At 50.5% G+C, this 23199-nt stretch overlaps 9 protein-coding genes across 9 annotated transcripts; 4 read left to right on the top strand and 5 right to left on the bottom strand.

The window, feature by feature from the left end:
• The first annotated feature begins 389 nt into the window (after positions 1–389).
• CYP51 (lanosterol 14-alpha-demethylase) lies at positions 390–2746 on the top strand. Its single transcript, XM_024901990.2, has 3 exons — positions 390–937; positions 1007–1204; positions 1281–2746. Exons 1-3 carry the CDS (start codon positions 689–691, stop codon positions 2415–2417), a joined length of 1584 nt encoding a protein of 527 aa, XP_024759275.1. The 5' UTR covers positions 390–688; the 3' UTR covers positions 2418–2746.
• A 375-nt stretch (positions 2747–3121) lies between these two features.
• Positions 3122–4564, top strand: TrAFT101_007625 (uncharacterized protein). The gene has a single exon (XM_066128101.1). The coding sequence runs from the start codon at positions 3499–3501 to the stop codon at positions 4438–4440; it is 942 nt and encodes a 313-aa protein (XP_065984217.1). The 5' UTR covers positions 3122–3498; the 3' UTR covers positions 4441–4564.
• A 291-nt stretch (positions 4565–4855) lies between these two features.
• On the top strand, positions 4856–6402 carry TrAFT101_007624 (uncharacterized protein; the record flags this gene model as incomplete). Its single annotated transcript, XM_066128100.1, has 3 exons — positions 4856–5492; positions 5576–5856; positions 6397–6402. The coding sequence occupies 3 exons, from the start codon at positions 4856–4858 to the stop codon at positions 6400–6402; spliced, it is 924 nt and encodes a 307-aa protein (XP_065984216.1).
• On the bottom strand, positions 5610–8227 carry TrAFT101_007623 (uncharacterized protein). The gene is made up of 2 exons (XM_066128099.1): positions 5992–8227; positions 5610–5930 (listed from the first exon to the last, which is right to left on the bottom strand). Exon 1 carries the CDS (start codon positions 8125–8127, stop codon positions 6454–6456), a length of 1674 nt encoding a protein of 557 aa, XP_065984215.1. The 5' UTR covers positions 8128–8227; the 3' UTR covers positions 5610–5930; positions 5992–6453.
• A 293-nt stretch (positions 8228–8520) lies between these two features.
• On the bottom strand, positions 8521–11757 carry TrAFT101_007622 (uncharacterized protein). The gene has a single exon (XM_024906858.2). The coding sequence runs from the start codon at positions 10548–10550 to the stop codon at positions 8772–8774; it is 1779 nt and encodes a 592-aa protein (XP_024759278.2). The 5' UTR covers positions 10551–11757; the 3' UTR covers positions 8521–8771.
• On the top strand, positions 10568–11664 carry TrAFT101_007621 (uncharacterized protein; the record flags this gene model as incomplete). The annotated part of the gene is made up of 2 exons (XM_066128098.1): positions 10568–10597; positions 11533–11664. 2 exons carry the CDS (start codon positions 10568–10570, stop codon positions 11662–11664), a joined length of 162 nt encoding a protein of 53 aa, XP_065984214.1.
• Positions 11758–13700: 1943 nt separating the features above from the next.
• On the bottom strand, positions 13701–18414 carry TrAFT101_007620 (uncharacterized protein). Its single transcript, XM_024900461.2, has 3 exons — positions 17682–18414; positions 16554–17541; positions 13701–16483 (listed from the first exon to the last, which is right to left on the bottom strand). The coding sequence occupies exons 2-3, from the start codon at positions 17260–17262 to the stop codon at positions 14421–14423; spliced, it is 2772 nt and encodes a 923-aa protein (XP_024759279.2). The 5' UTR covers positions 17263–17541; positions 17682–18414; the 3' UTR covers positions 13701–14420.
• An 855-nt stretch (positions 18415–19269) lies between these two features.
• On the bottom strand, positions 19270–19925 carry TrAFT101_007619 (uncharacterized protein). Its single transcript, XM_066128097.1, has one exon. It carries the CDS (start codon positions 19876–19878, stop codon positions 19468–19470), a length of 411 nt encoding a protein of 136 aa, XP_065984213.1. The 5' UTR covers positions 19879–19925; the 3' UTR covers positions 19270–19467.
• Positions 19926–21308: 1383 nt separating this feature from the next.
• On the bottom strand, positions 21309–23148 carry TrAFT101_007618 (uncharacterized protein). Its single transcript, XM_024908446.2, has one exon. The coding sequence runs from the start codon at positions 22815–22817 to the stop codon at positions 21693–21695; it is 1125 nt and encodes a 374-aa protein (XP_024759280.1). The 5' UTR covers positions 22818–23148; the 3' UTR covers positions 21309–21692.
• Between the last annotated feature and the right edge of the window lie 51 nt (positions 23149–23199).

The raw sequence follows: 23199 nt of genomic DNA, 5'->3' as shown, positions 1-23199 counted from the left end.
ATGGAACAACCACGTCTCTACCTAATGCTACCGTATGTTCATGGCGGTGTTGTCATTTTCACTATAAAAGAGACGTATTCGCATTCGCCCACAATGGCGTGCACTGGATAGTCGCAGCAGAGGCGTTGGCGGTAGCCCGTTGTGGCCACCTCGCGCACGTCTTTATCACAGATCCGAATACGAAGCCCGCTTATTTGCCATTCTCCAGGCGGTCTGCTGCAATAAACTGCCATCGCGCGCGCTGCGATTGGCCCGTCTCCCACACTCTGGCGTGGGGCCAGGCACGTCCAGGTGGATCTGCATGCCCCCTGGATCTGGGCAGCAGCGAAAGGAAAAAAAGCTGGAGCTAGGGAAGAAAAAAAAGGGCAGAAAAGGCTGCAATTGTCAAATTAGCCCGCCGCGATTGGAGCCAAAAGGCACTGATTAGAGCTCATCTTGGGCTGACTTATCGAACCACTGGTGGCGCCGTTTGGCTCTTCTCCTTTCTTTCTCTTCTTGGTTGCTGCATTGCATCCTGTCGATAAAAAGGGCCGCGCGGGACCAGCCAGTCTCTTTTCCTCTTTCAACCCCCCCCCCCCCCCCCCCCCTCCTTGTTATAAGCCCGTTTTGCTGCCTCTGGGCTCCCACCTCAGCTCTTTACTCTCCATCACCTTTTTTTTGCGAGCGAGAGGGCCATCAATTCGCAGAGATGGGCATCATCCAAGATGCCGCTGGCCATCCCTTGGCCCAGCTGTACTTCCAACAAGGAATTGGCGCCCAGATCGCCATTGGCGTCGCTGGCTTCGTCGCGCTCTCCGTCTTCGTCAATGTCATTCAGCAGCTCCTCTTCAGGAACCCTACCGACCCGCCTCTCGTCTTCCACTGGTTCCCCTTCATTGGCAGCACCGTGATATACGGCATGGATCCTCCCAAGTTCTTCCGCGACAATCGTGCAAAGGTGGGCAAATACAATTCCCTGACATATACCATATTGTGTCTATAGCGGTGGCTGACATTCAATCGGCAGTATGGCGATGTTTTCACCTTCGTCCTCCTCGGCAAGAAGACCACCGTGGCTGTTGGCCCTGCTGGAAACGACTTCATCCTCAACGGAAAGCTCAAGGATGTCAACGCTGAGGATATCTACACCGTCTTGACCACCCCCGTCTTCGGACGCGATGTCGTCTACGACTGCCCCAACGCCAAGCTGATGGAGCAGAAGAAGGTGAGTTTTGTGCCCCCCCTGATACGGTCTTATATGATTTGTCGGTGAATTCAGTTCTAACGAGCATCTTTTTTAGTTTATGAAAATTGCTCTTACCACCGAAGCGTTCCGATCATATGTCCCTATCATCTCTCACGAGGTCACATCGTACTTCAAGCGCACCGCAGCCTTCAAGGGCAAGTCTGGAATCGTCGATATTCCCAAGAAGATGGCCGAGATCACAATCTTCACTGCTTCCCACGCTCTTCAGGGCAGCCGCATCCGCAACAAGTTCGACGAGTCTCTGGCCGATCTGTACCACGACCTCGACATGGGCTTCACCTCCATCAACTTTGTGCTGCACTGGGCCCCTCTTCCCTGGAACCGCAAGCGTGACCAGGCTCAGCGTACCATTGCCAAGATCTACATGGATACTATCAAGGAACGAAAGGCCCTCGGTGATGAGGACAATGAACTTGACATTATGAAGCATCTCATGACATCTGTGTACAAGAACGGCACCCCCGTCCCTGACCACGAGATCGCCCACATGATGATTGCTCTGCTCATGGCTGGCCAGCACTCTTCGTCATCCACTAGCTCCTGGATCATGCTCCGTCTTGCCCAGAACCCCAAGGTTGTCGAGGATCTGTATCAGGAACAAATCAACGCCTTGGGTGCCGATTTGCCTCCCCTGCAGTACGAGGATCTTGCCAAGCTCCCTCTGAACCAGGCCATTGTCAAGGAAACTCTGCGTCTTCATGCCCCCATTCACTCCATCATGCGCGCCGTCAAGCAGCCCATGCCCGTTCCCGGTACCAAATATGTTATCCCCCCTACTCACGTTCTTCTCGCCGCTCCCGGTGTCAGTGGCTCCGACCCCAACTACTTCCCTAACCCCTTCGAGTGGGATCCCTACCGCTGGCTGCCTGGCTCTCCCAACGCTCCCCTTATTGCTGCCCGAAACGAAGAGGAAGAAGAGAAGATCGATTACGGCTACGGTATTGTCAGCAAGGGCGCCGCTTCACCTTACCTTCCCTTTGGTGCTGGTCGTCACCGATGCATTGGTGAGCAGTTTGCCAACCTGCAGCTGCAGACCATCATTGTCGAGACTGTCCGCATGTTCAAGCTGAGCAACGTGGACGGCAGCGACAAGATCGTTGGCACTGACTATGCTTCTCTGTTCTCTCGACCTCTGGAGCCTGCCGAGATCCGGTGGGAGCGGAGAGATTAAGATGTTCAAATATCGCGTTCAAGGGGAAGCGAGGGAAAAAAAAAAAAAAAAGAAAGATATCCAAATCAAAGTCTGATTTGAAGTGGGCATGCTTTACTGTACATGAGAACCATACGTCGGAGTTTTTTTTTTTTTTTTTTACTATTATCGTTGTTATTACTATTATTACTTGGATGGAATGGGAGGAAAACAATACGACACCATGATGGTAAATGGCTACATCATGATTGTAATACACTACTACTACCTAATTACGCCAGTAGAGCCTTTGAATAGAGCTAGAAGAAAGAAAGAAGGTCAAAATAAAGCAAAAAAATAATTTATTCAAAACATGATGTAAATGAAGCTTTGCTACAAACGTTAATTTTTGTGACATCATACTCGTCAAATCTCGAGTTCCAAACACACGACCACTTACACGCGTAAATAGAACGCCAGCATCAATCTTATTTTCCTATAACAGTTGGCCCGAACCGGTAAGATTCTTTCAAAGCACCTCCGATCTCCAGAAAAAAAAATCACCAACTCGCTATTTTGGTCCCTCAAAACGTGAGACGTTTAACCCGCAACGGGGGGGAAGCCGTCCTATCCGGTCTAGACCATCCCAGATCTCGGTACTGCGTAGTATTGCGTATGGCAACAAAAATAGGCCACTTTCGCTTATAGTAGTAGCATGGGTATGGTATGGGGGAGTCACCTCACATGCTTTTTTTTTCTCTTTTATCCTTTTCTTTTAGAGTTCTCTCCTCTCACGCGACAGTCATATTATTCCTGATTATCATCTGTCATTATGGAGTAGCTGCAGAGGAGGGAGGAACAGGTACAGCCACACTCAAAATACAACAGCAGCCCCTGGTGGAAGCTAGCTTGCTGGCTCAGGGTCATCTTTTAAGTCGGCCTTCCTATCACGTACAGCGCTCCTTTGCGCCCATCAGCCTCAGCCTCATCTTTTCTCTTTTCTTTTTCTGTTTATTTGTTTGTTCTGGTGTGTCGTGAAACTCTTCTTTCTTCTGCTACTCATTGAAAGCGCCGAATTTGTTTACTTTCGAGTCGTTCTGTTGCTCACGATACAAGCGGCGAAATGGCTGATCAGCACGGCCCCTATGTTCGGCTCTGGGGCATCCGGCCGTCACAGCTTCCCTCAGAGGCCACTTCAGCTCAAGATCTCACACCATTGCTTCAATCAATATTGAGCGAGGCCGTTTCTTTTGTCAGCTCAGTGCCGCCGCACTCATCCGAGTCATCGTCATTATCATCATCAGGCAGATCCAGCCAGAACAATGGGAATAACGGCACTGGCCCCTGGAAGGCAAAGGGATGCAGGGCGTTTCACCACTCAGCAGCGCCGGTGCACATGTTTGAGCGAGTCATTTCAGCCGAAGAGCTAAAGACGATAGCCAAGGATCAGAATTTGCCGCAGGCCAACGGCGGCTCAAAAATCAAGCCCGAGACATGGAGTCTAAGACGTAGCGTTCACGAGGAAGCGAAGAAGGCCGGCACTGCAGACTGGGAGGAATGGGTGCGGTGCTTCAAGGAGGGCCATGCGGACGCCGAGATGAAGTTTACGCCGACGGTGATGAGCCACAGGCTGAAGAAGCAGTGGGACTGCGCGGGCGTCGAGGTCATGCTGGGAGGCGACACGTATGAGAATCTCACGCTGAAGCTGGAGGAATCGGTGCACAAGATGCCTGCACCGCTGAACAACCGCGTGTTTCCTGTGCTGCAAGTCACAGCAGCCGTACGAGGGCGGCGAGAGTTTGTCGTTGTCCAGATAGCAGCGGTGCCGGAGACTCCCAGCGCAGAGGAGTCAAGATCAGACGGCGCCCTGAGAGGCACGTACACGGCCATCGAGCGCTTCAGGGAGATTGATGATCAGGGCAACGTCGAGTGGGTGATGGGGACGGTGTCTGATGCGAGAGGCGTGCTGCCAGCGTGGATCCAGAAGATGGCGGTTCCGGGGCAGATTGCAAAGGACGTGGACATGTTTTTGGAGTGGATAGCGAGCGAGCGAGAGTCCAACTAATGGACAGGTGCTGTTGGTTTTGTTGATGTATAAAGATGGATTGAGGTTGAGATTGGGGTTGGCAAGGTTGCTGTTGTATGAATGTAGCAATAGTTGTGAGCGTTACGAAGATAGAGCGGTCATGATGTACTTATTACGAAAACCTTATACTATATAATATCATATTTATTTCCATTATCTCTACCGAATTCTCTTATCACTAGCAATGCATATTCTTAGTGGCCTCGATATGAAGAAGGAAGCATACAAGTGCCTTCCCAGCTTCAGTCTCAAACCATGGGAAGGAGCAGCCACGGCCATCACCGCTTCACAATTCCATGACTGTATCTTCTCTCTCCATTTGACGCTTTTCATATTTTTTTTCATTATCGACTAACATAAGCAGCTTACCATCTTCTTGAAGAAGAAATTCAACATGGCCAGGGGTCGATCAGTCCCAGCAAAGGCATCTCCAAAAGAATCGCCCTCCAGGCCCGACAATGGCTACCATAACAGCAAATCCTTGACCGCAGCCATAATCCCTTCCCCTTCCATCTCGCCCATACCTTCAAGCGGCTCCATCATCACCACAAGACCAAATTCCAAACTTCTCGCCAGCGCAGATGCTTTGGCCCGCATGACCATTGAGCTCAATGTCCGCGCCATGAGCGCCCAGACAGAACGGCTGGAGAAGAGCCTGGGCGCTCTCATGATGTGCACAAAGGAGGACAAGGAGTTTCGGAAGAGCCATGATGCGAGGCTGCAGAGCATGGTGCAGGAGATGCAAGTGGTGAAGCAGCGCATGGAGGAAATTCAGGGGCCCGAGTGGAACAGCAAGAGCAACGATAATCTGGAACAGTGTAAAAAGGACATGGATGAATCCATTGCGCAACTGAGGAAGGAAATGAGTGATTTGAAGGGCTTGGTTGGTGATATCACAACTGCACTGGACAAGATTCCAACAGTGGCAGAAGCAGAGGCTTTGATAAGTCGCACTCAGGCGGCAGGTTCTGCAACGAAGGGCAGCAAGACACAGGCAAAGCCAGATGTCGAAAAGTCACGCTCTGGGCCAAGTAAGTCTTGACATTTTCTCTTCTACTGTACCACCATAGTCCACCCCCCCCAGAGTATGCTTACGAGTTTATGAAAGAAACAGCAAGAACCATTAAGCAGCGAATCGAAGACACCATCAGCTCAACCCGTCGTTGGAACCGTGATCACAAAAGCACAAAGCTCAGAGACGCCGCTTTTATTGCCAACTATCTCAAGCAACAGTCCAAACGCGACCCCCAAATGGCAGTCTACATTCAAAAGGGGATCCAACGGCGTGTCTATCATAGCGGCCGGCCCAAGTCTAAAACCCGGCCGAGGAATCTTGAGCAATTTTGTCAGGTATTAGTGTGGAAGGACGTTCTTGATGCGGCAGAGGATATATTGGTCAAGAATAGAGGTCAAACTGCCAAGGCAATTGGGCAATAAGCAAAATGGGGCATGTGGTAAATTCATAGAGACTGTTGCAAGGTTATATATCCAAGACATATGAGCTGGGTTAACTTGTTTGCGGAAGAGTACCTTCTTTCATATTGGAGAGGGATCCGTTCCTCTAAATCTGAAACTGGCTTGTTTATTTGAATTGCTGATTGACATCTAGCCTCCAAAAAACGTGCATTCTAGAAGCTATACCAAATTGTAATTGGCCCCCTTCTCTTTGTGTTCATAGTATCTCATGTCGAGAGAAAATCATTAAGCAAAGAAAAAAAAAAGGCAGATAACGCCAAGGCCGTGCGCCCACCTCAAATTGTTCCCTCCCTTTTTCGCAGTTCCAAAAAAACTCCATGCCAGAGGTATGGCCCAAAAAAAAAAAAAAATGAAAAAGAAATGAAAAAGAAACTCTCCTTCTCGTCTGCTAGGGGAAAAAAAAAAGTCAAGACAATGAGTTGTCCGTCGATCTAATCCGGTATGTCGAACCGCGGACAGCAATAAATGATGATGGCGTAATTATTAATTAATCCAGTAAGGGAAATGATCAATCCCTTAATCATCCGCCTCAATGCCAATCGAAGACTGTTTGAGCTCAATTTCCGACTTGAGCTGCTTGATTTGGTTCTCCAGACGGGTCCTGAGAATCTTGTTCTGAGTTCTTTCAAAGTCGGCCACACGAGCGGCGAGCTGCTTCTTGAGATCGTTGATGATGTCTTTGACACCTTGTTCCTCGTCACGTTGGGCACGCGCATCTTCATCAAGATCGTCATCGTCGTCGTCATCATCGTCGTCGTCATCGTCGTCCTCGTCAGATTCGCTTGCCTCGATGCTCTGCTGGAGGGCTGCCGTCGTAGCAGGAGTTCCAACCAGCGCAGCAGGTGTTTGAGTATCCATGGCAGTAGCAGGAGTCTCAGCCATGAGTTCATCCGCGAACGCTGCCTCCAGGTCGGCTTCAAGATCAAAGTCATTATCCTCTTCACCGCCCATCGATATATGTGATTGGTCAAAGTAGCCCAAGGTGTCGTCCATCTCGCCTTCAGCGTCTTCCTCTCCGTCTTCCTCAGCGCCATCACGCTCGTCGATCCATTCCCATTTCGTGGATGCACACTTGGCATCCTCAGTAAGCAGCCGTTCGACTTCTGCTTCCTTATCCTCAATTTCTTTCCGGCTGATGGTCTTGGCAAATCGTCGATTCACACAGTCGTGCATTGGCGGCGTCAGGCCGTGCGGCCATTTAAAGCTTGAGTCGATGATACTGGGCAGAGGGGCGTGTCTTGCTTCCTCTTCGTTCTTAACGGCTTGGTACACAAGCAGCATCTGGCAGATGTCCGCCGACTTCATTAATGACTTGCGATCCCACGTCTTCATCGATTCAGTAATGGTAGGTAAGTCCACCATAACAGCTGCATAGCACTGGCCTTTGACCATGATAAAGCCGCGTCGAGTCTCCTCTTCAAAGAACTTGATATGAATATCAGCCCCTCCCGCCGACTTGGGCAGTCCAATCTTGCCATTTTCCAAGCACCAGCGGACATAATCAGCATGCTCTCCAGGCATCATGCGTAGGACAAACTGCTCTTCGATGGCCGGGTCAACCTCGTTGTCGCTAGCTTCGGAATCATAGCCATCTCCAGGAGGATGTACAGGCGGACGACCACGAGGCTTGAGCACCAATTGAGTAAGCCCAGCCTTAGATCCCCTCCTGACCTTTGCCGCACCACCTCCACCAGCTCCGACCTTGACAATAGGCTTGATCTTGATCTTTGTTGCCGGCGGCGGGCCATGACCTGCCGTCCCATTCGTTGATCCACGCAGCGGCGCCTCGTCTTCGTCATCGCTAAGCGAGCGCTTCTTGCTTTCGATGAGCTTCTGACTCGGTTTCGCTTGTCGGCCCGCTTTCGTCGTTACCACGGGCGGTAATCCATTATCCTTCTCTTTGTCCTTCTTTGCTTCTTTGTCTTTGATTGCACTCTTCGGTAGCCCATCTTTGACTACTGGTCCTCCAGCTGGCGTCGGCGGCTGTGAGGAGCTAATTTTGAGCTTCAGTTTGCGCGGGCCCTCGCCAGGAGTCACCAGCGGCGCGTTTGCAGATGAGGATGTTGCTCCATTTGGCGTTCCAGCCTCGTTGATAAAGGATGAAGAACGGCTCACGTTGAGCTTGAGCCGCGGCTTCGGAGGCGGTGCCGACGTGGAGAAGCCATCGCGGCCGGGGCTAGGCGCTGACATGATTGTGGACTGAGATGTATAGCTATCGCGAAGGGAGTGTGGCCACTGTCGATGTCTTCTATGGCGATGGCGATGGTGAGGTGTAGGAGAAAGGGAGAATGCAGATGATGGATTGATGACAAGACGAGAAAAGAAAGTTCAAGGTTCGATTGCCAAAGCTGTCGCGGAAGCAGCCGCGCACAGGCAGTAGCCTCGCAGAGAATTGTGGGGCACTCAACGCGCTATTCAATAGTGGCAACTTGCACTAAAAAATAGTACCTTGGAAGAAGCACATAAACTACAATGAACTGAGTCCATGTATTATTGCAAAATACCTACCCAACACGAGAAATGGTAATCTATGAGATTCAGCTCACATGAGAAATCCCCACAAAACTTTTTTTATAGAGTAAATGCCATTTGTATTGTTACAACGAAAGTATACTCTACGCAGCATCAAATGAATGGTATATAATGAAAGATGGTTAATATCCGCTTCATCAAGTCGTAATCCTTTAACGCCATATAATGCCCAACAACCCCAACCGCCCCAACCACCCCAAGTAGAAGAACACAGGAATGTCCCCTTTTATTTTTACTTCTGTGCCTTTTTCTTTTTCATTTCTGATTCTTGTCACGAAAAAAAGAGCCAGCCATGAGTTAGTTCAATTCATCCATGCCCATGGATAATTGCCATCAACGTTGGTCCAGCCGCCAGCCTCAATACCATGTTCCCATCCCATCATCACGCCCAGCATCTTGCAGCCCATTGAACTGACCGTGCATACTATTCTATCGCTTGCTCCTGCCAAGACTGCCAAGTCTAGCATATACGCCCTACCCATGTAGCTGCGCAGCTGAATCGTCTGCTCAGAAGGCGGTTCTATCCGCCCCACAGATGCTTCATTGGTGTGGCCGTTGTGCTTCCTATCAAAGCCGAGATTCCAAAACATGGGGGCAAAAAATCCTCCTTCCCATCCCAAGGTTTCATCCTTGAAACGGTGAAGTACGTGTGGGTTGACGTCTTGTCGCTTGGTGGCTTCCTTGGATTGCAAGCGGATGCGGGCCTGGGCATATAAAGCATCAGAGTATTCAGGCTGCTTATAGACATCAGGATCATCAGAAGCAATAACGGTGATGGACTGATTCATGGATGCTGGTTGGCCCTCGGCAGAATTGTAATAGGCTTCTACCAACTCTTGAGCCTTGCCGAGAAACACTTCGGATGGAACGTAAGTATTGCGATACTGGTACTCAATAGGATGTGAATCACCACGCCGAACGTGTAGCCCAATGACGGGCATGTGTGGAGTGGCCATATCCTTCGCCATGGCCTGCTTTCTCAAATCTTTTATGCGATTGCGGGCGTACTCCTGATCATCGCTATTGAGCTTAAAGAGTGCTTGATAGCCGGTTCTTGCAAGTCCCATGAGATCTCGTAGATTATTGTCAGTCCCCGCTACCCGATGGTACTTCGCCATGAGAGCCGGGAAAACGTCCTTTAGCGTTGTGCCAGTGACAACAAGATGTCTCGCTTGTGCCGGACAAGGGAGCATCCTGTGTCGAGGAGGGGGTCGGCAGTCAGGCACTGGCGGTGCTTGGAATATGTCTGTATACTTGCCATAGGCCCAACGGGAGTCATCGACGAAAAAGGCTCTGCCATCGTGCTTGGCCAGGCCGTAGAGCATCCACATGCCCATGACTGCAGTGCCCAGCCCAGCATCCGAGCTTTCCAGAACATAGGTGACTGAGGACTGGCAAACAGGCAATCCGGCCATGGATTCCCAGTCCACGCCCACAAAATTGCCAGTCTTTTGGGCCTTGTTGCCATGTGCAACTGGAGGTAGTAGCCCGTATAGCTCGGCCTCGTACACGTCAACAAAGTACTCATCCACAGCATCATACTTCAACTTGTCTTCGTCAGACAGGGGAGCTTTGCCTCGGAGCTCTCTTGTGTGAGCTGAGACTTCTCGGCATTTGCTTCCCATGCTGGCATATTCCTCCACGCTCAAAGGGAAGTCATGGTAATGCGGAATAGAGACGGTCCACTTTGATTGAGAATGGCTGTGGCTGACAACTATGGGAGTTGGGAAATCCGGGATCGCATCCTGGCCAATCATTTCAAAGTCATCGGTGGTAAAATGAGGCCATTTCGCTATGATGGACTCTTTATTTCGGAACGCAAGGCGAGCAAGGTAGAACGTCGTTAAGAATGCAGCAAAGTAAAGCATATATCGCAAGACTCGGCTTGGTCGAGCGATCAGGGCCTTGGTGTGTGAATTTTTCCGTGGCCGTGGCACCAACACAGGGAGACTGGGTGAAGGAGGAGGGGAGAAGAGAAGGTGGTTGAAGTTGAATCGAGCTGAAGTCGATGAGAGAGGTGCCTTGTCATAATTGTTGTATGAAGCATTGCGTCGAAGATTGAGCCTTGGGGGCACAATCATGACCTTGGGTTGGGTCGATGAGAGATCCAGTGGGGGACCATGGTGACGTTTGCGCAGCGAAATCTCAATACATAAAGAAAGGAGAAAAGGGCAGATGCATCAACGGAAAATAAATAAACAAGAAGAAAAATAACGAAAAGATAAATCGAAGAGAGGGAGTGGAAGAAAGGGAGAAAGGAAGCAAGGAGTGGTGATCAATGTCTCCTATACGGAGTAGACACCACCGGCTCTCATGCAGCAAAGGAATGTATCAGCATCAAAGATGGTTCAAGATGCCTGAGAAAGAAAAAAGAAGAAGAAAACCCAAAAGAGGCAGAAGCGAAGGGATAGAATGTTATATGCAAATAGTGGCAAAGACGGCCAACCAGCTTGTCCAGCTGCTGACCTCTTTTTTAATCACAAGCCGGCGATCTCTTGTCTTCCGCAATAAACTTTGCACCCCACACGGGCAATTAAGCACGAAGAAGGCGTAGAGAAAAAGGATGAGCAACCCTTCCCCCCCCCCCTAGTAGACACCGCCGATCATCATGGGGGAAGAAGAGAAGTCGAAGAACAAAGTTCCGAGGTTGGGCGTGTGACTTTTCTGCACTTTTTTTCAATGCTCCCCTCCTATCACGGCTCCTCCAGGGCCACGACGATCCCGCCCAGTGGCACCCGAAGCGGTATGAGAAGCGAGAAAGAAGAAACACAAGGGCTCAGAATGTGACGGAAGGGAGAAAAGGATGCGGCAATGATTGGCGTCAACACCAATTAAAAGAAAGTGAAAGAAGAAGAAAAAAAAAGGTTATGAGGGAGATGATGGAAGGGAAGAAATGCCAGCGCCGCAAGAGAAGACCAACCTGTCTACATGCACGAGTAAGCAGGTGCAATACCTGTACTTGGAGTGGGACGTTTGTATGTAGGGGGCAGCTGGGAACGCAGCATCGGGTTTGTGCTTTTTTGGCCGCCAAATCCAAAGGAACAAAGAGACTGACACGACTAGGCTAAAAACGCTTCCGTCTTGCAGGCGGCTGGTCAAACACGCAGGGCCGATATTCTGCAGCTGAGCTTGTCGTTTCTGCCTCTTCGGACGTCCGGTCTCTCTGACTGGCTGATGGACTGGACTGGCAGCTAAGGGTCCCTGGATGGCTTCGTTTTTAGCCTGCGGGGACTTGATGTCATTGTCTCTGATGACCCCTGGCCAATGAGAGGGGCGGAAAGGATGGAATATAGCAAAAAGGGAGGGCAAAAAAGTGCATGTTGCTAGCGGTAGCAGTAGCAGTAGCAGTAGCTGTAGCTGTATTACTTGGACTGGGTACATGTAGAGAGCTTCCTAACGCGGCAGGCAAGAGCTTGCTGGGGCATATCAAGCCACCAGGCCGTTTCGAAAACAAAAGTCGTCCGACGGGCTGACGGAACAGCGCAGCAAGAGAAGAGAGGGAGGCACAAGCACGTATCAGATGGAAGAAACACACAAGGCTCATCACGCATGAATATGCTAGAGAGGCAGAGGTGTATCACATCGCCCTACAATAAGCCCTCAATGGCAGCCGGTGTTCCAACTCCCGATCCCACGGGCCATCAGAATGGAGACAAATACGTCACACACACATGGCCGACATGGAAAATTAAGATACGATGGCAATTCAAAAGTGCCCCCCATCCAGCATCACAGTCCAGAAAGCGGCCTCCGCTCTGCTTCTGACAGCAGCGCTTATAAGGGACCAGGCTTGGCAAGATGAAGGCGGGAAAGAAAAAAAGAAATGGTGATAGTCGCTGTAAGTGACAAGGGTCTGCCTTAGCAGTGCGACCGCGGACTGGCATCACAACATACCACACGCTGCAAGAAGAGTTTGAAACGCATAAATTGTATATATCGGGGACGAGCGACTAAAATAAGCAGGGGCCAAAAAAAAATCACCAGATGCAGGAAACAAACAATAATAGCCAGTGCAGCATCGTCTTCTACCGACCCTGGCCGTACACTCTCTTTCTTGCTCGTATATCGTACGCGCCCAGTTACGCATGTTCGTTGGCTCAAGGCATCTCATCCATCTATCCATCCCTATTAGCCAGTATCAAACGCTTGCCCCTAGCGTGTTTCAGACTTGTAGCCCCGTCAAACCCTCCTCAGCCATCAATTGGATCGCGCCCATTCCGGAATCCTTGCCCGATCCACCCTAGTTCGGAAAGGCTGTCCTGTCCTCTCAGTCTGCGAGTTGCAACGACAGGGAGCAAAAGAGGGAAGAAGAAGAAGAGAATGCTCTCAGCTTATCCGTACAGTATGTAAAAGAGCTGCACAAACGACAGCAACATGTGAAGAGGAAAAGTGAATCTTGATCATCCACTTTCTCATTCAACCTACTTGTACGAGATGCATATTCCCTCCAACCGTCTTTGTCCCCAATCGATTTAAAATCTCCAACTCCTCTCCATCACTCTCTTTACCAACATATTACACCCGCAAAAGAAAAAAGAAAAGAAAAGAAAAGAAAAAATCTCTCAACTCGTCAGCTCTCCATCTCTTTCCGACTTTCCTTTTCCACTTTTTTTTTTATTGCTACATACTACTACTATACTCCTCCCAACACACTCAGCCACGCAGATTCCTCTCTTCTTACCCACCCATCAACCTTTGTCAAATTAAGCAGCCAGCCAGCCTCGGCTCGTCCCTTTCACGCCACCCACAGGCTAAACAAAAAGAGAAGCAGGAAGGAAGGTGGAAAAAGGGTTCTACTAGTTAATATATCTGAAGCCCGCCATCGGCCCATTTAATCTCCATGATATAGTGCAGGAGCGCCACGCTGATATTGCCAATACGAAACTGTAATTGGCAGGTCCCCTTTGTAATCTGCATCTAAACGTTACTAGTGATTGTAATCCACTTCTTCCTAATCTGACCTCATTCCCTCGATATAGATGCTATCCAATAGCATCAACTACTACTAGGCAACCGTCCAAGATAGAAGAATTAGACCTACCTCTGTAGTATTACTATTAACTTGGACGTAAGCTCAATAAGATTTGTATAGTACGTCGTTGCTTAGGTAGGCATTTAGATTATTGTGTGATATCATTCGCTTGACCTTACATAAACCTATGCTGCTCTACTGCCTTTCTACAATTACACCCTTGGCAATATATTCACCATCACTCAGATCAAGGCAAGGACTCAGATATCATAACATTTATTCTTTTTAAATCATAGCTTGCGCCTTGCATATAATTGCTATCTCCGCTAAAGCAAGCAAGCAAAAATAAATAGTGACAGAGAGTGACAGAGAAGAGATAAAAGATAAGACAGAGAAGAAGAAACAAGAAAAGTGCAATGCTAGCCCACACCCTAGGTTTTCCCTTTTGCCCATTTTTCGAGTCATATACTAGCCCAAATGCAAAATAATAATAAAAAGAACAATCTTCTATGGGAGAAGACTCGAACCAGATCTCTAACCCAGCACCGTCTTCCCTCTGCCTTTACATTCTGCGGCTTCTCCTGCCGCTACAAAACATCGTCGAGACGCATAAAAAGGGGGGTATTTATACTCTGCCACCAGCAATGAACTTCTGGTCCAATCCACAAAAAGAAACCTGTAAGCGACTCGGAATCCTGCATATGAATCAAACAAGAAACCCCTCCACTCGCGTTGCCCCTTCTTGTACCGCCGCAAAAAAGAAACAAACTGAAAAGTTCGGGTATAACATAAAAAAAAGAACAAGAAAGAAAAGAAAAGAAAAGAAAAACAAGCAGAAAAGATATGCTCCCGTGCCTCAACTCCTTGTCCCACGAAATTGTTACAAAAAGATTCTCATCACATCACACTGCTTAATAGAAACCAGTCCCTGGGCCCTCGGCCATATTCCTCCAATCATCTTTTGCTCGCTTACTAGTCATCATGATGCTGCTTCAATAGCATCACTGTGCTCTCCAATAGGCGTCGGGATGCGTCGCAATGGTGGTAGCACGCTTGGTGGCTCCCCTAGTGATTCCAACCGGTGGCTAGGCGCCAGTCGTACACTCCCGCGAGAACCTCTAATGATCTGGCCAGTTTCGACTCGGTCTTGAATCATTTCCTCAAGCATATTGTTCATCTCATCAATGCTCTTCGTTCTTCTCCTTGATTCTTTTATGGATATCGCAGGACTCCATGGAAGACCAGTTCGCATGCCATCCTGTGATTGGGGGGATCGCGGTTCCGTTATCGAATCAGCATTATCTCGTGAGCGAGCTGCGCTTCTCAACGCGGCCAGCATACGATCCTTGTCATCCAGCCTGGCGCGCAGATCCGCAATCTCCGTGTCTTTCTCTTTCAGCAAGGCAGCCACGCTGTGATCCTCGCCCACCATGATGCCCTTGGTGGGGACTGAGAAGCCAGATGATGTCCTAGAGGAGCTTGCCCGGCGGGCTTGGAGTAGTCGTTTCTCAAGTGTCGAAATGTATCGGTTTTTGTCCGCAAGATCGGCCTGTAATGCTCGATTCTGTGCTGTCAGAGAAGCCATTCCATCCCCATTCTCGCCGACACTGTCTTCCTCCGCGTCAATAATATCGGCTTCGCCTGATATTCGCTTTGCCCCATAGCTTGACCGTCGTCCGATGGTAGAAGTAGACGCCACAGATGCTGTCCGCTCCAAAGGCGATCTGATAGAGAGTGCTACGGAAGATCGAGCAGATGCCGGTGCCAGGGAGATCTGTGAATACCGAGCAAGGGCGCTCATGGTGCCATTCGAGTTGACACCCGCCGACTTGGAACTGAGAATCAGACGGTTCAGGTGCTCGATTCGCTCTTTCAATGCTGTCCTAGCAAGCTGCATTTCCAGCATTTGTTCTTCATGTCGCTCAGCCATCTCTTGCTCTTGAACGCGGTCCTTCTCAACCAACTCCTTAATCTCCTCATCATTCTTCTGGGTAGCCTGAGCCTCCAATTGCTGCTTTAGTTCCTGAATCTCCATTCGATATCGCTCCAAGAGCACTCTGGCACCACCATCGCCGCCCTGCCCCAGCGCCTCTTCAGCCTTCTTAGCATGACTGACAATGCTGTTTTTTGCACGTGATGCGAATTTGAGAGTGTTGAGTGTCTCGATGGTATGGTTTGCCGTAGTTGCCGCGCTTCCAGTAGCGCCAAGTGCAGCCGTACAAAGAATACTGACTAGAGAATTACCAGAGAGAGCTCCTTGGAGCAGACGCGTCAGCTTGCTGTCTCGGTAAGGCAGATGTTTGCCTTCTTTGTCTCCACCCTTATCCTTCCATTCGCTAAGCTTTGCGATGACTGTTCCGAGAGTGAGTAAACTTTTATTGATATGTGCACCCTCTTGCCTTCGCTCCTTTGACTCTGCAGCCTTTTCCGAACCGGCAAGATCGATCAAACTCAGGGTAGAGACACGAACACCTCCAGGCAAGACACCTGATCGTTTGGCATCGCCATCTTTTCCGCCGCTGGGCATACGCTCTCGGCTTTCAACAATGATCTGGACGACAGCGTGACTTCGAGAACTTCGGGCGTTGAACTGCGTGCTGGCCGTTCGACGGGCCTGGTCACCTCGAGCTATAACTCGCAGCAGCTGTGTAGGACTCTGAACAATCTCCTCTTTCAAAGGAGTAGCGTATACACCCCGTTTGCTGTCTTCTCGCAGCTTAATCTCTTCCTGGGGGGCAGCGCCGTTGGATGAGGCCATGCTCAACAAGTCCTGAATTTTTTCGTTATAAATCTCAAGATAGCTCACTCTCAACAAGAACTCGCGGGAAGGCGTTTCGCGAATGTAAGAAAAGATGTCCGTAATCGCCAGTGGGATAACACCGGGCGATGATGCCGTTCCTTGCATTGAAAATGTTTTGCCAGTACCAGTCTGGCCGTAAGCAAACACCGTACCATGGTAACCTTCCATCACTCTTCGAACCAGTCGCTTGGCGAGATGGTCGTAAACGCGAGCATTATTGTCATGAGTAGTGAAAACATTGTCTGCAGAACAGGTCAATACGTCTTGCCATCTTTGATAATAAGATACTAGAGGGTGGGAAGTATCACATACCGTAATAATAATCGCCTCCTTCTTTTCCTCTATACGCGATGAGAGCCCTCCGGCCATCAACCATCCATTCTCCGTCAGTGTGATTGTCATTTGTTTGATCAGGTCGCACACGGACGCTGACAATAACGTTGCCCTTCGCTTCCGCAGCGGATGATCGTTTCTCAGAGTTGCTGCCGGACGCGTCGGCTGAGTCCTCATACGTGGTTGCTGATGTAGAATAAGATCCCTGGGCAGAAGAGCTTCGGCTGTGAGGAGGGGATGATGCGCTCAACACACCATCAGACATACGGACACTGCTAATGAATTTTCCCTCGGCACTCCCGTTTAACAGACTCGGTGTGGGCGTGGGGTTGTTACTACTTGCTGCAGAGTCCCGAGCTGACTTCGGTTTTCGCGTAGGGCGACCGCTAGCCAACGGGCTGGACGGCATGCTGTTACCGAGTCGGTTGTCGCCTTTGGGGGGCTTCGGAAAGGAGTTTATGCTAACTGTTTTTCGGAGGCTTTTGGTAGCTGCGGCGGCAGGTGTGCTGTTGTTGTTGGGAGCGGGAGATGCTGAAGAGGGGGCTCGCAAGCCACTGCGAGGCGCATTGGGGGACTTTGGTGGACTGGGGATGGTCGCTGTGCCTTTGCGACTCTTGGGTACAGAAAGAGTGGGAAGAGAGGTGTCGGGGCCCATCGAGGGGCGAGGGCGCGGAAGAGCGGTCGCCATGGTTTTTTGCCGATGCGGAACAATATGAGGTATCGGCTATGAGTAATGCTCGCTGGCTGCGTCAACGGCCTGTGCGTTGTGCGTAGTGCTTTGTGCTCGCTCTCAAACCCTCCGGCCGTCCATGAACGGCAAGATGTGTTGGATCAAGTGTCGTCGAATCGAAGGAATGTTGCGCTATCGGATGCTTGGGCAAGCAGGCTGCAAGAGAATGGGGTCGAAACGACCCAGCCGACGGGGGCAGAGTAAATTGCTCAATATCAGAGGCGAAAACAGCGGTACCTGGTAATACGATCCTATTAGCAACGCTGCCCGTGACGAGTAGCATGTCCATCTTTGTCGATTGTAACAGCCCATAAGGCGAGTTGGTGTGTCGTTGGGTATAGGGGTCGAGAGGCATCCACGATCGAGGGGGGGCATACCGCTATCTCCCACAAGAATGTCTGGAGAAGTCTTTGCGAAGCGAACAAGGCGGTGCGGAGCAACTGGGTCTCAAATCCCAGCCAGAGATGCGCCGACAACGCTGAACAAGATCCGCCACAAGAGAAATGAAAGAGGAGAGAAAAAGAAAAGGTACAGTAGGGCCGGTTTAGAACGAGGGTTTCTCGTCGTCGCTTGGTGGCCAACAGAAAAGCGGTGGATTTCCTTTTTTTTTTTTCCTTTTGGGTAATGCTAATAATATGACAGAGGGACCTGCGACAAAGTACCGCCGGGGGGTGGCAACGGTCAAAGCAAGATTGTTGCAGAATTCAAACCACGGGCTCGGAGACGAGTTCCGGGGCGAGATCTAGCTCGGAAGAGATTGAAGAAGAGGAAAAGGAGAGTTTGTGAATAAGAAGCGGCTAGACGACTTGTTGAATTGCGATCGTGGGCACCGTCGTCTAATACTAGTCGAAGGGCGGTTTGTACGCAACAAGATGCAAGTCACGGGGATTGGGGGCGCCGACAAGGGCGATTGCAGGGAAGGCTTCGGGGCAGGACGCAGCAAAGATCGATTCAAGACAAGGCCCGCTGCTCTAGCGATGCTGACGTCGCAATGCCGAGAAGGAGGAAGCGAAAGAAACAAAGGACGGTGCAAAAGAAGGCAATAAAGGCAGAATGAGCGGAATGGGATTCCAGCGGGCGAGAACAAGAGAGTGTGGAGTTTTGCGAAAGACAGGACTCTTGAGAAACCTGTCTGAGCTATTGATAGGTCGCAGAGTAAGTACGTACATACATGTACATATGCATGTACGGCCGCATGAAAGCACTGCACAGCACAGTAGAGCGCACCTTAGCTGCGCATAGAATGGAGTGCAGACACGGTCAAGAGCGCGCGAAATGACCTCGCAGGGGCCCCGCGGGATGGCTGTGATGAAATGTGATGGCAGCGAGCAGCATCTGCTAGGACCGTATTTCAGTGATTTGCCGTAATTTCGTATGCGCCTGCTAGCAGCAGCGAACTCAGCGATCCTTGGGGGTCTCCCGGCAACAAGCTCGAGGTCGGTGCCGCACGGTTGGCCCAGTGCAGTGGGTAAGTTAGTGCGTAGCCCGGTAGTAAGTACAGTAGTACAGGGCAGCTCCCAGGAGCAGGCGCCTTGTTCGTAATCGAGCTGCCTCTTCAGCCGGCAAAAATGGGCTTGCAGAGAGCTTGCAGCCCGTGCTAGCGCGACGATTGGTCCCTGGGCGCCGCCCTGGCTCGTGGCGCCACCACCCGCTAAGCCTCTAGCGCTCCAGCCGGCTCAGGGGCCCTTGTCAGCCACTGGAACATCGAGCTCGACCAGCGCGTTCATGTCGCCGTTGAGCAGTCCCAAGTGAACAGAGCTCTGCTGCAGGGAGAGGCAGCGCGGGCACAGCATATGCTGCCCCGCTGTAGCTACTTAGAACGTTCAGCGCGCAGCGCTCTGCCTATTCGTTTTCTAGGCAGTCACTGGCTGCATGCACAGTTTGCAGCGGCCTCGCCATCAAATTGAACGAGCTGCTTGCTGGGGAAGACGCCATCACCCGCCGGACCTCTCCACGCGGAGCTATCGTGCTGCAGCTTAATTCGTTAATACGGACACGGACCACTCGGCATTCACAGCACTATCTTTCTTTCTCACACTGCGTCGCTCTTTCTCTTTTTTCGTTTCCCTGATACAGGCACCAAAGACATCAAATAAGTAAGATCAGCATTCCATCATTTGCTTATCGTTTCTTATCGATATCCCACAATCGCAATACAAGATATCAATTCTTGCCCCCCATCTCCTCTCCCTCAGCCAATGTCTTCACTCTCCTGCCAACATATCTTGACCCCCTCCACCATCCAAGGCCGCAAACAGCCCAACTTCTAACGCCTGGCTTCGCGATCCCCGACTCCCCGAGAAAAGCACTCAGAAAATCAGGGGACAAAGCTTGGAGAATCCCGGAACTATGCTCAAGCTGTGCAAGTTCCCTTTTAGCCCCCTGGAGATTTTCTTTAGCGTCGAGGAGGAAGGCCATCTGGCGAAAGAGATTGGCGGCCTTTACATGGACGGCGACTTGCGAGGGATCCGAAGGGGAAATTGAACGAAATGTCGTATCGACCAACAGCGCCAGATACCCTGCTCTTATCTCCAAGACGCCACGTTCCATTTGGGACATACTTTGTACCTGCATATCAAGTTTTCATTGCAACTTGTGTACGTGCAGCTCAAAGGTCTAGAGCCTCTTGTCTACGACGTGATGATGTGAACAGGTTCGAGTCATGCAGGCGCCAATCTGCAAGGCCTCCGGCAATTGGCCGCATTAGCACATGCGTCCGCAGTACGACATCTGGATGCAGTGAAAGGGGCTCCATCGACGACTTCAAGGGTTAGTTTTTTTTTTTTTAATGGGCCTCAGTGATTGTTAGCTCGCGGCCTTTACTGCTTTGGATGCGTTTCAAGCTATCCATTGATTAGCATCATGAAAAGAGGCAAAGCAATCACGCGTTTGGTCTCCATAAGTGTGGCTCCAACTACACGTACATACATACTTGTATGTGTTGATTCTGCGGATCTTTCTTCGTCAACAAAGACGAGTTGGCATTATCACGGGCCAAGTCAGAGCTAATGATTACCAACATCGCGGTCCCAGGATGTGAATCAGCCCCAGCAGCCTACCATACTCGTGCAACTTCGCCAAGGGCCGACGGGCACACCCAAGCGGGCTATTCTCTGCCTTCCTCTCAACCCTGTTGTTCAGAGCCAGAGTCCAACAACGCGTTCCTCTGGCGTCCCTGCAGGCCTGTGATCAGTCACACAAGCTAACATTTCAAGCTCCGCAGCACACACGGCGTTGCCTGTTGGTATGGTTGCTTCAGCCCCAGTTACACGTGCGGATACGACGTGTTAACCACGTTCTCAACGGCCTATCTTTCTTCGCCATGCTTCTATAACGGTACCTTGTGCTCCTACGTACTACTTTAGGTTGAAACCGTCATTCCCGCTTGGGGTGACATTTTGCCATGCCCGGGGAATTAATCATTCATGCCCACCTCAAGATAGAGTGCGTATTAAGACGGGCTCTCAGCGATACGATCGTGCTTCATTAGCAGACATTAGACAAATTAAAGTGAACCCCTGGTCAATGCCCTCTCGTCGCTCAGGCAATTATCACCACGCATGCATGCTGCATGTTTCTATTAGCGGTGTCTGCAAATCGCATCAGCACATAATACATAATAGTGGAAGCACACACCATCACCATGAGAAGCCCGTCGTCTCCGCACTAATTAACGACTCCACTGTTCTTGCCATGCACGGGCCAGGGGTCGGATGGCCCATGTCACCCAAAGGCTGATCATGGAGCCATTGTTTGATCATCACTTTAGCATTAAGCACGGCTGATAAGAGGAGGCCCTGACAAGAGCAGCGATATGGTAGTGTAAAGATGTTTAGTTGGCCAACGTTTGAGGTTTCTGCCGCGGATACTATTCCTATTGGTGTTGCTAATCCTATTGTCTGATGTCTGACACCCAAGTCAGGTATAAGATTGATTGTCTTGTATCACAAGTGATACCAAGAATTGCTTGTTTAAAAGGTACGCACGTATGTCTCGACGTTGCATGCCGCCAAGCTAATGCTTTTCCCCCAGCTCAACGCCATAAGCGAATTCCTGAAGCAAGGGAGCAGCGGAAAATAAATCATAATTAAAAGATGCAAGGCGACGACATGACATGCCTTCGTCTATCTAATTAGCCCATTCTATGCACATTCAGCGATCCACTCCCGAGCATACGGGTTCATGCAAGTCTCAGGCCTCGTCGTCTAAGCACAACATCAAGACATATGTCGGCAAATCCTCCTCTTCCAAGATACCAGACACCGGACATCCCAACATCAACTCAGCCCGATCTCGGCTATCGTTGTTTGCATACAACAACAACAACCAACACTGTGCTTTGTACACCAAAAGCAATCATCCATCAAACGCCACATGCTTCAAGAATCTCACCCTCCCAGCGCTCTCACGCCTCTTCCCACGCTCCCCGTCTCAAAAACCTCCACGATCCCCAGCCCAGCCGCCTGACCAAGCACCCACTCCCACTCCACACCCCAAAAGTCTTTCCACCGCATCCCGTACAGGCCCCCTCCCTCGAACCGCTCCTTGAACCAGATCTCTGGAGCCTCGCCCCATTTCGTCTTGTCGAGCATCTCGCGGAGCCAGCCAACCGCCCCTTCCGCCAGCTTCAGATACCGTCCGTGACCCGGCACCGCAATGCGGAAATCAGACGCCCCGGAGGATGACACTGACGAGCCTGTGAGGGTCGGCGCACCGCCGCCTCCGCCAGCGAGATGAATCGCATTTTGACCTCCGACCGCTGATACCGTGCCGGAAGCAAAGCGAGATACATGATGAATAGACGTCAAGGTCGTGCGGTCTTCTGGGCGAACATGAAGCGTCGTCCCAGGCGCCGCCTGCAGCGAGCTCGTCAGGAATCCGGCCCTCACAAGCTCGTCTGTGTGGCTGTGCTTGATAGCGCCCCTCGGAAGCGTCTGAGCCGTGGGATTCTCCCTCAGAAACTTCAGAAATTCATCCTTGGAGTCGTCAGACATCCCCGTGCTTCGTATCATGGCTTCTAGGTCCGGCGACTCGATGAGCGCCTCTCCCATGCCGCCTCGTCTCTCGACTCTCACCTTCCGGAGCACGCCGCTTCTGGAGAGCTCAACGACTTCTCGCTCCACCTTTGACGGAGATGTCAGGATGGCGTTCAGGTGGCCAATCGTGACGATGGGCGGCACGCTCAGTCTGTAGTTGAGAAGCTCGGTTGTCCGCGTAGATTTGAATCCCGTAGGCGGTACAGGCGTGAACATCTTCCCCCGGATGTATCTCATCGCTTGGACCACATCTCTGAGTGTCAACTCCTCCTCGAATATCTTGGCAATCCCGACATCTGAAAGCTTTTCTTGAAACTCAGTTTCCGCGTCTCTTTTCGGCGCCGGCTTCTTGCCCTTCCTAGGAGACTGAGATGAAGATTTGGGAGTAGAAGCCGTGTTTTGTCTCGCAGGGCTAGGCTTGCTCGGTTTTCTCACTCGGTTGGAATTGCCCAAGATGGATCGCAAGCTTTGTGGCATTTTTGTGTTTCCCTTTCTTAATCTCAAAGAAACGAATGAAGGACTTGTTTCTCTTTCTTCTAGGCTTTTATTCAGAAAGCAACGACCGATTTGAGCTTCCTGGTAATAGTCCACTGTAGCCTAAAAGTATGCGCATCATCTCATCCCAGGCGTACCCTTGAAAAATGAGGTGGCGAACCGGCGTCCGGATGAGGAATCATCTGAAAACACGACACCTTGGGCTTCGCGACAGAAATGGAATAAAGTCTTGTTTTTAACAAAGCAAGAATATGTGGAGAGAGAGCGTGTCGCAGATGGGAAATAGTAGAATAGCAGAGTTTTTAGCAGCCATGTAGAATCTAAAGATGTCAACTTGGTGGCAAGTACGCAGTTATGAGCCACT

This window comes from Trichoderma asperellum, chromosome 4, assembly GCF_020647865.1.
Source record: "Trichoderma asperellum chromosome 4, complete sequence".
NCBI lineage: Eukaryota > Fungi > Ascomycota > Sordariomycetes > Hypocreales > Hypocreaceae > Trichoderma > Trichoderma asperellum.
The sequence above is the reverse complement of the archived record's forward strand: the minus strand, read 5'-3'. Positions and strand labels throughout refer to the sequence as shown.

What these genes read in the sequence shown, in the direction of transcription:
- CYP51 (XM_024901990.2), top strand. Translation starts at nt 689, where the DNA reads ATGGGCATCATCCAAGATGCCGCTGGCCATCCCTTGGCCCAGCTGTAC. An exon ending in TCCGCGACAATCGTGCAAAG is followed by an intron (nt 938 to 1,006) that starts GTGGGCAAATAC and finishes TTCAATCGGCAG; the next exon opens with TATGGCGATGTTTTCACCTT. An exon ending in AGCTGATGGAGCAGAAGAAG is followed by an intron (nt 1,205 to 1,280) that starts GTGAGTTTTGTG and finishes CATCTTTTTTAG; the next exon opens with TTTATGAAAATTGCTCTTAC.
- TrAFT101_007625 (XM_066128101.1), top strand. Translation starts at nt 3,499, where the DNA reads ATGGCTGATCAGCACGGCCCCTATGTTCGGCTCTGGGGCATCCGGCCG.
- TrAFT101_007623 (XM_066128099.1), bottom strand. Translation starts at nt 8,127, where the DNA reads ATGTCAGCGCCTAGCCCCGGCCGCGATGGCTTCTCCACGTCGGCACCG.
- TrAFT101_007622 (XM_024906858.2), bottom strand. Translation starts at nt 10,550, where the DNA reads ATGATTGTGCCCCCAAGGCTCAATCTTCGACGCAATGCTTCATACAAC.
- TrAFT101_007620 (XM_024900461.2), bottom strand. Translation starts at nt 17,262, where the DNA reads ATGGCGACCGCTCTTCCGCGCCCTCGCCCCTCGATGGGCCCCGACACC. An exon ending in AGGAGGCGATTATTATTACG is followed by an intron (nt 16,484 to 16,553) that starts GTATGTGATACT and finishes CCTGTTCTGCAG; the next exon opens with ACAATGTTTTCACTACTCAT.
- TrAFT101_007619 (XM_066128097.1), bottom strand. Translation starts at nt 19,878, where the DNA reads ATGCAGGTACAAAGTATGTCCCAAATGGAACGTGGCGTCTTGGAGATA.
- TrAFT101_007618 (XM_024908446.2), bottom strand. Translation starts at nt 22,817, where the DNA reads ATGCCACAAAGCTTGCGATCCATCTTGGGCAATTCCAACCGAGTGAGA.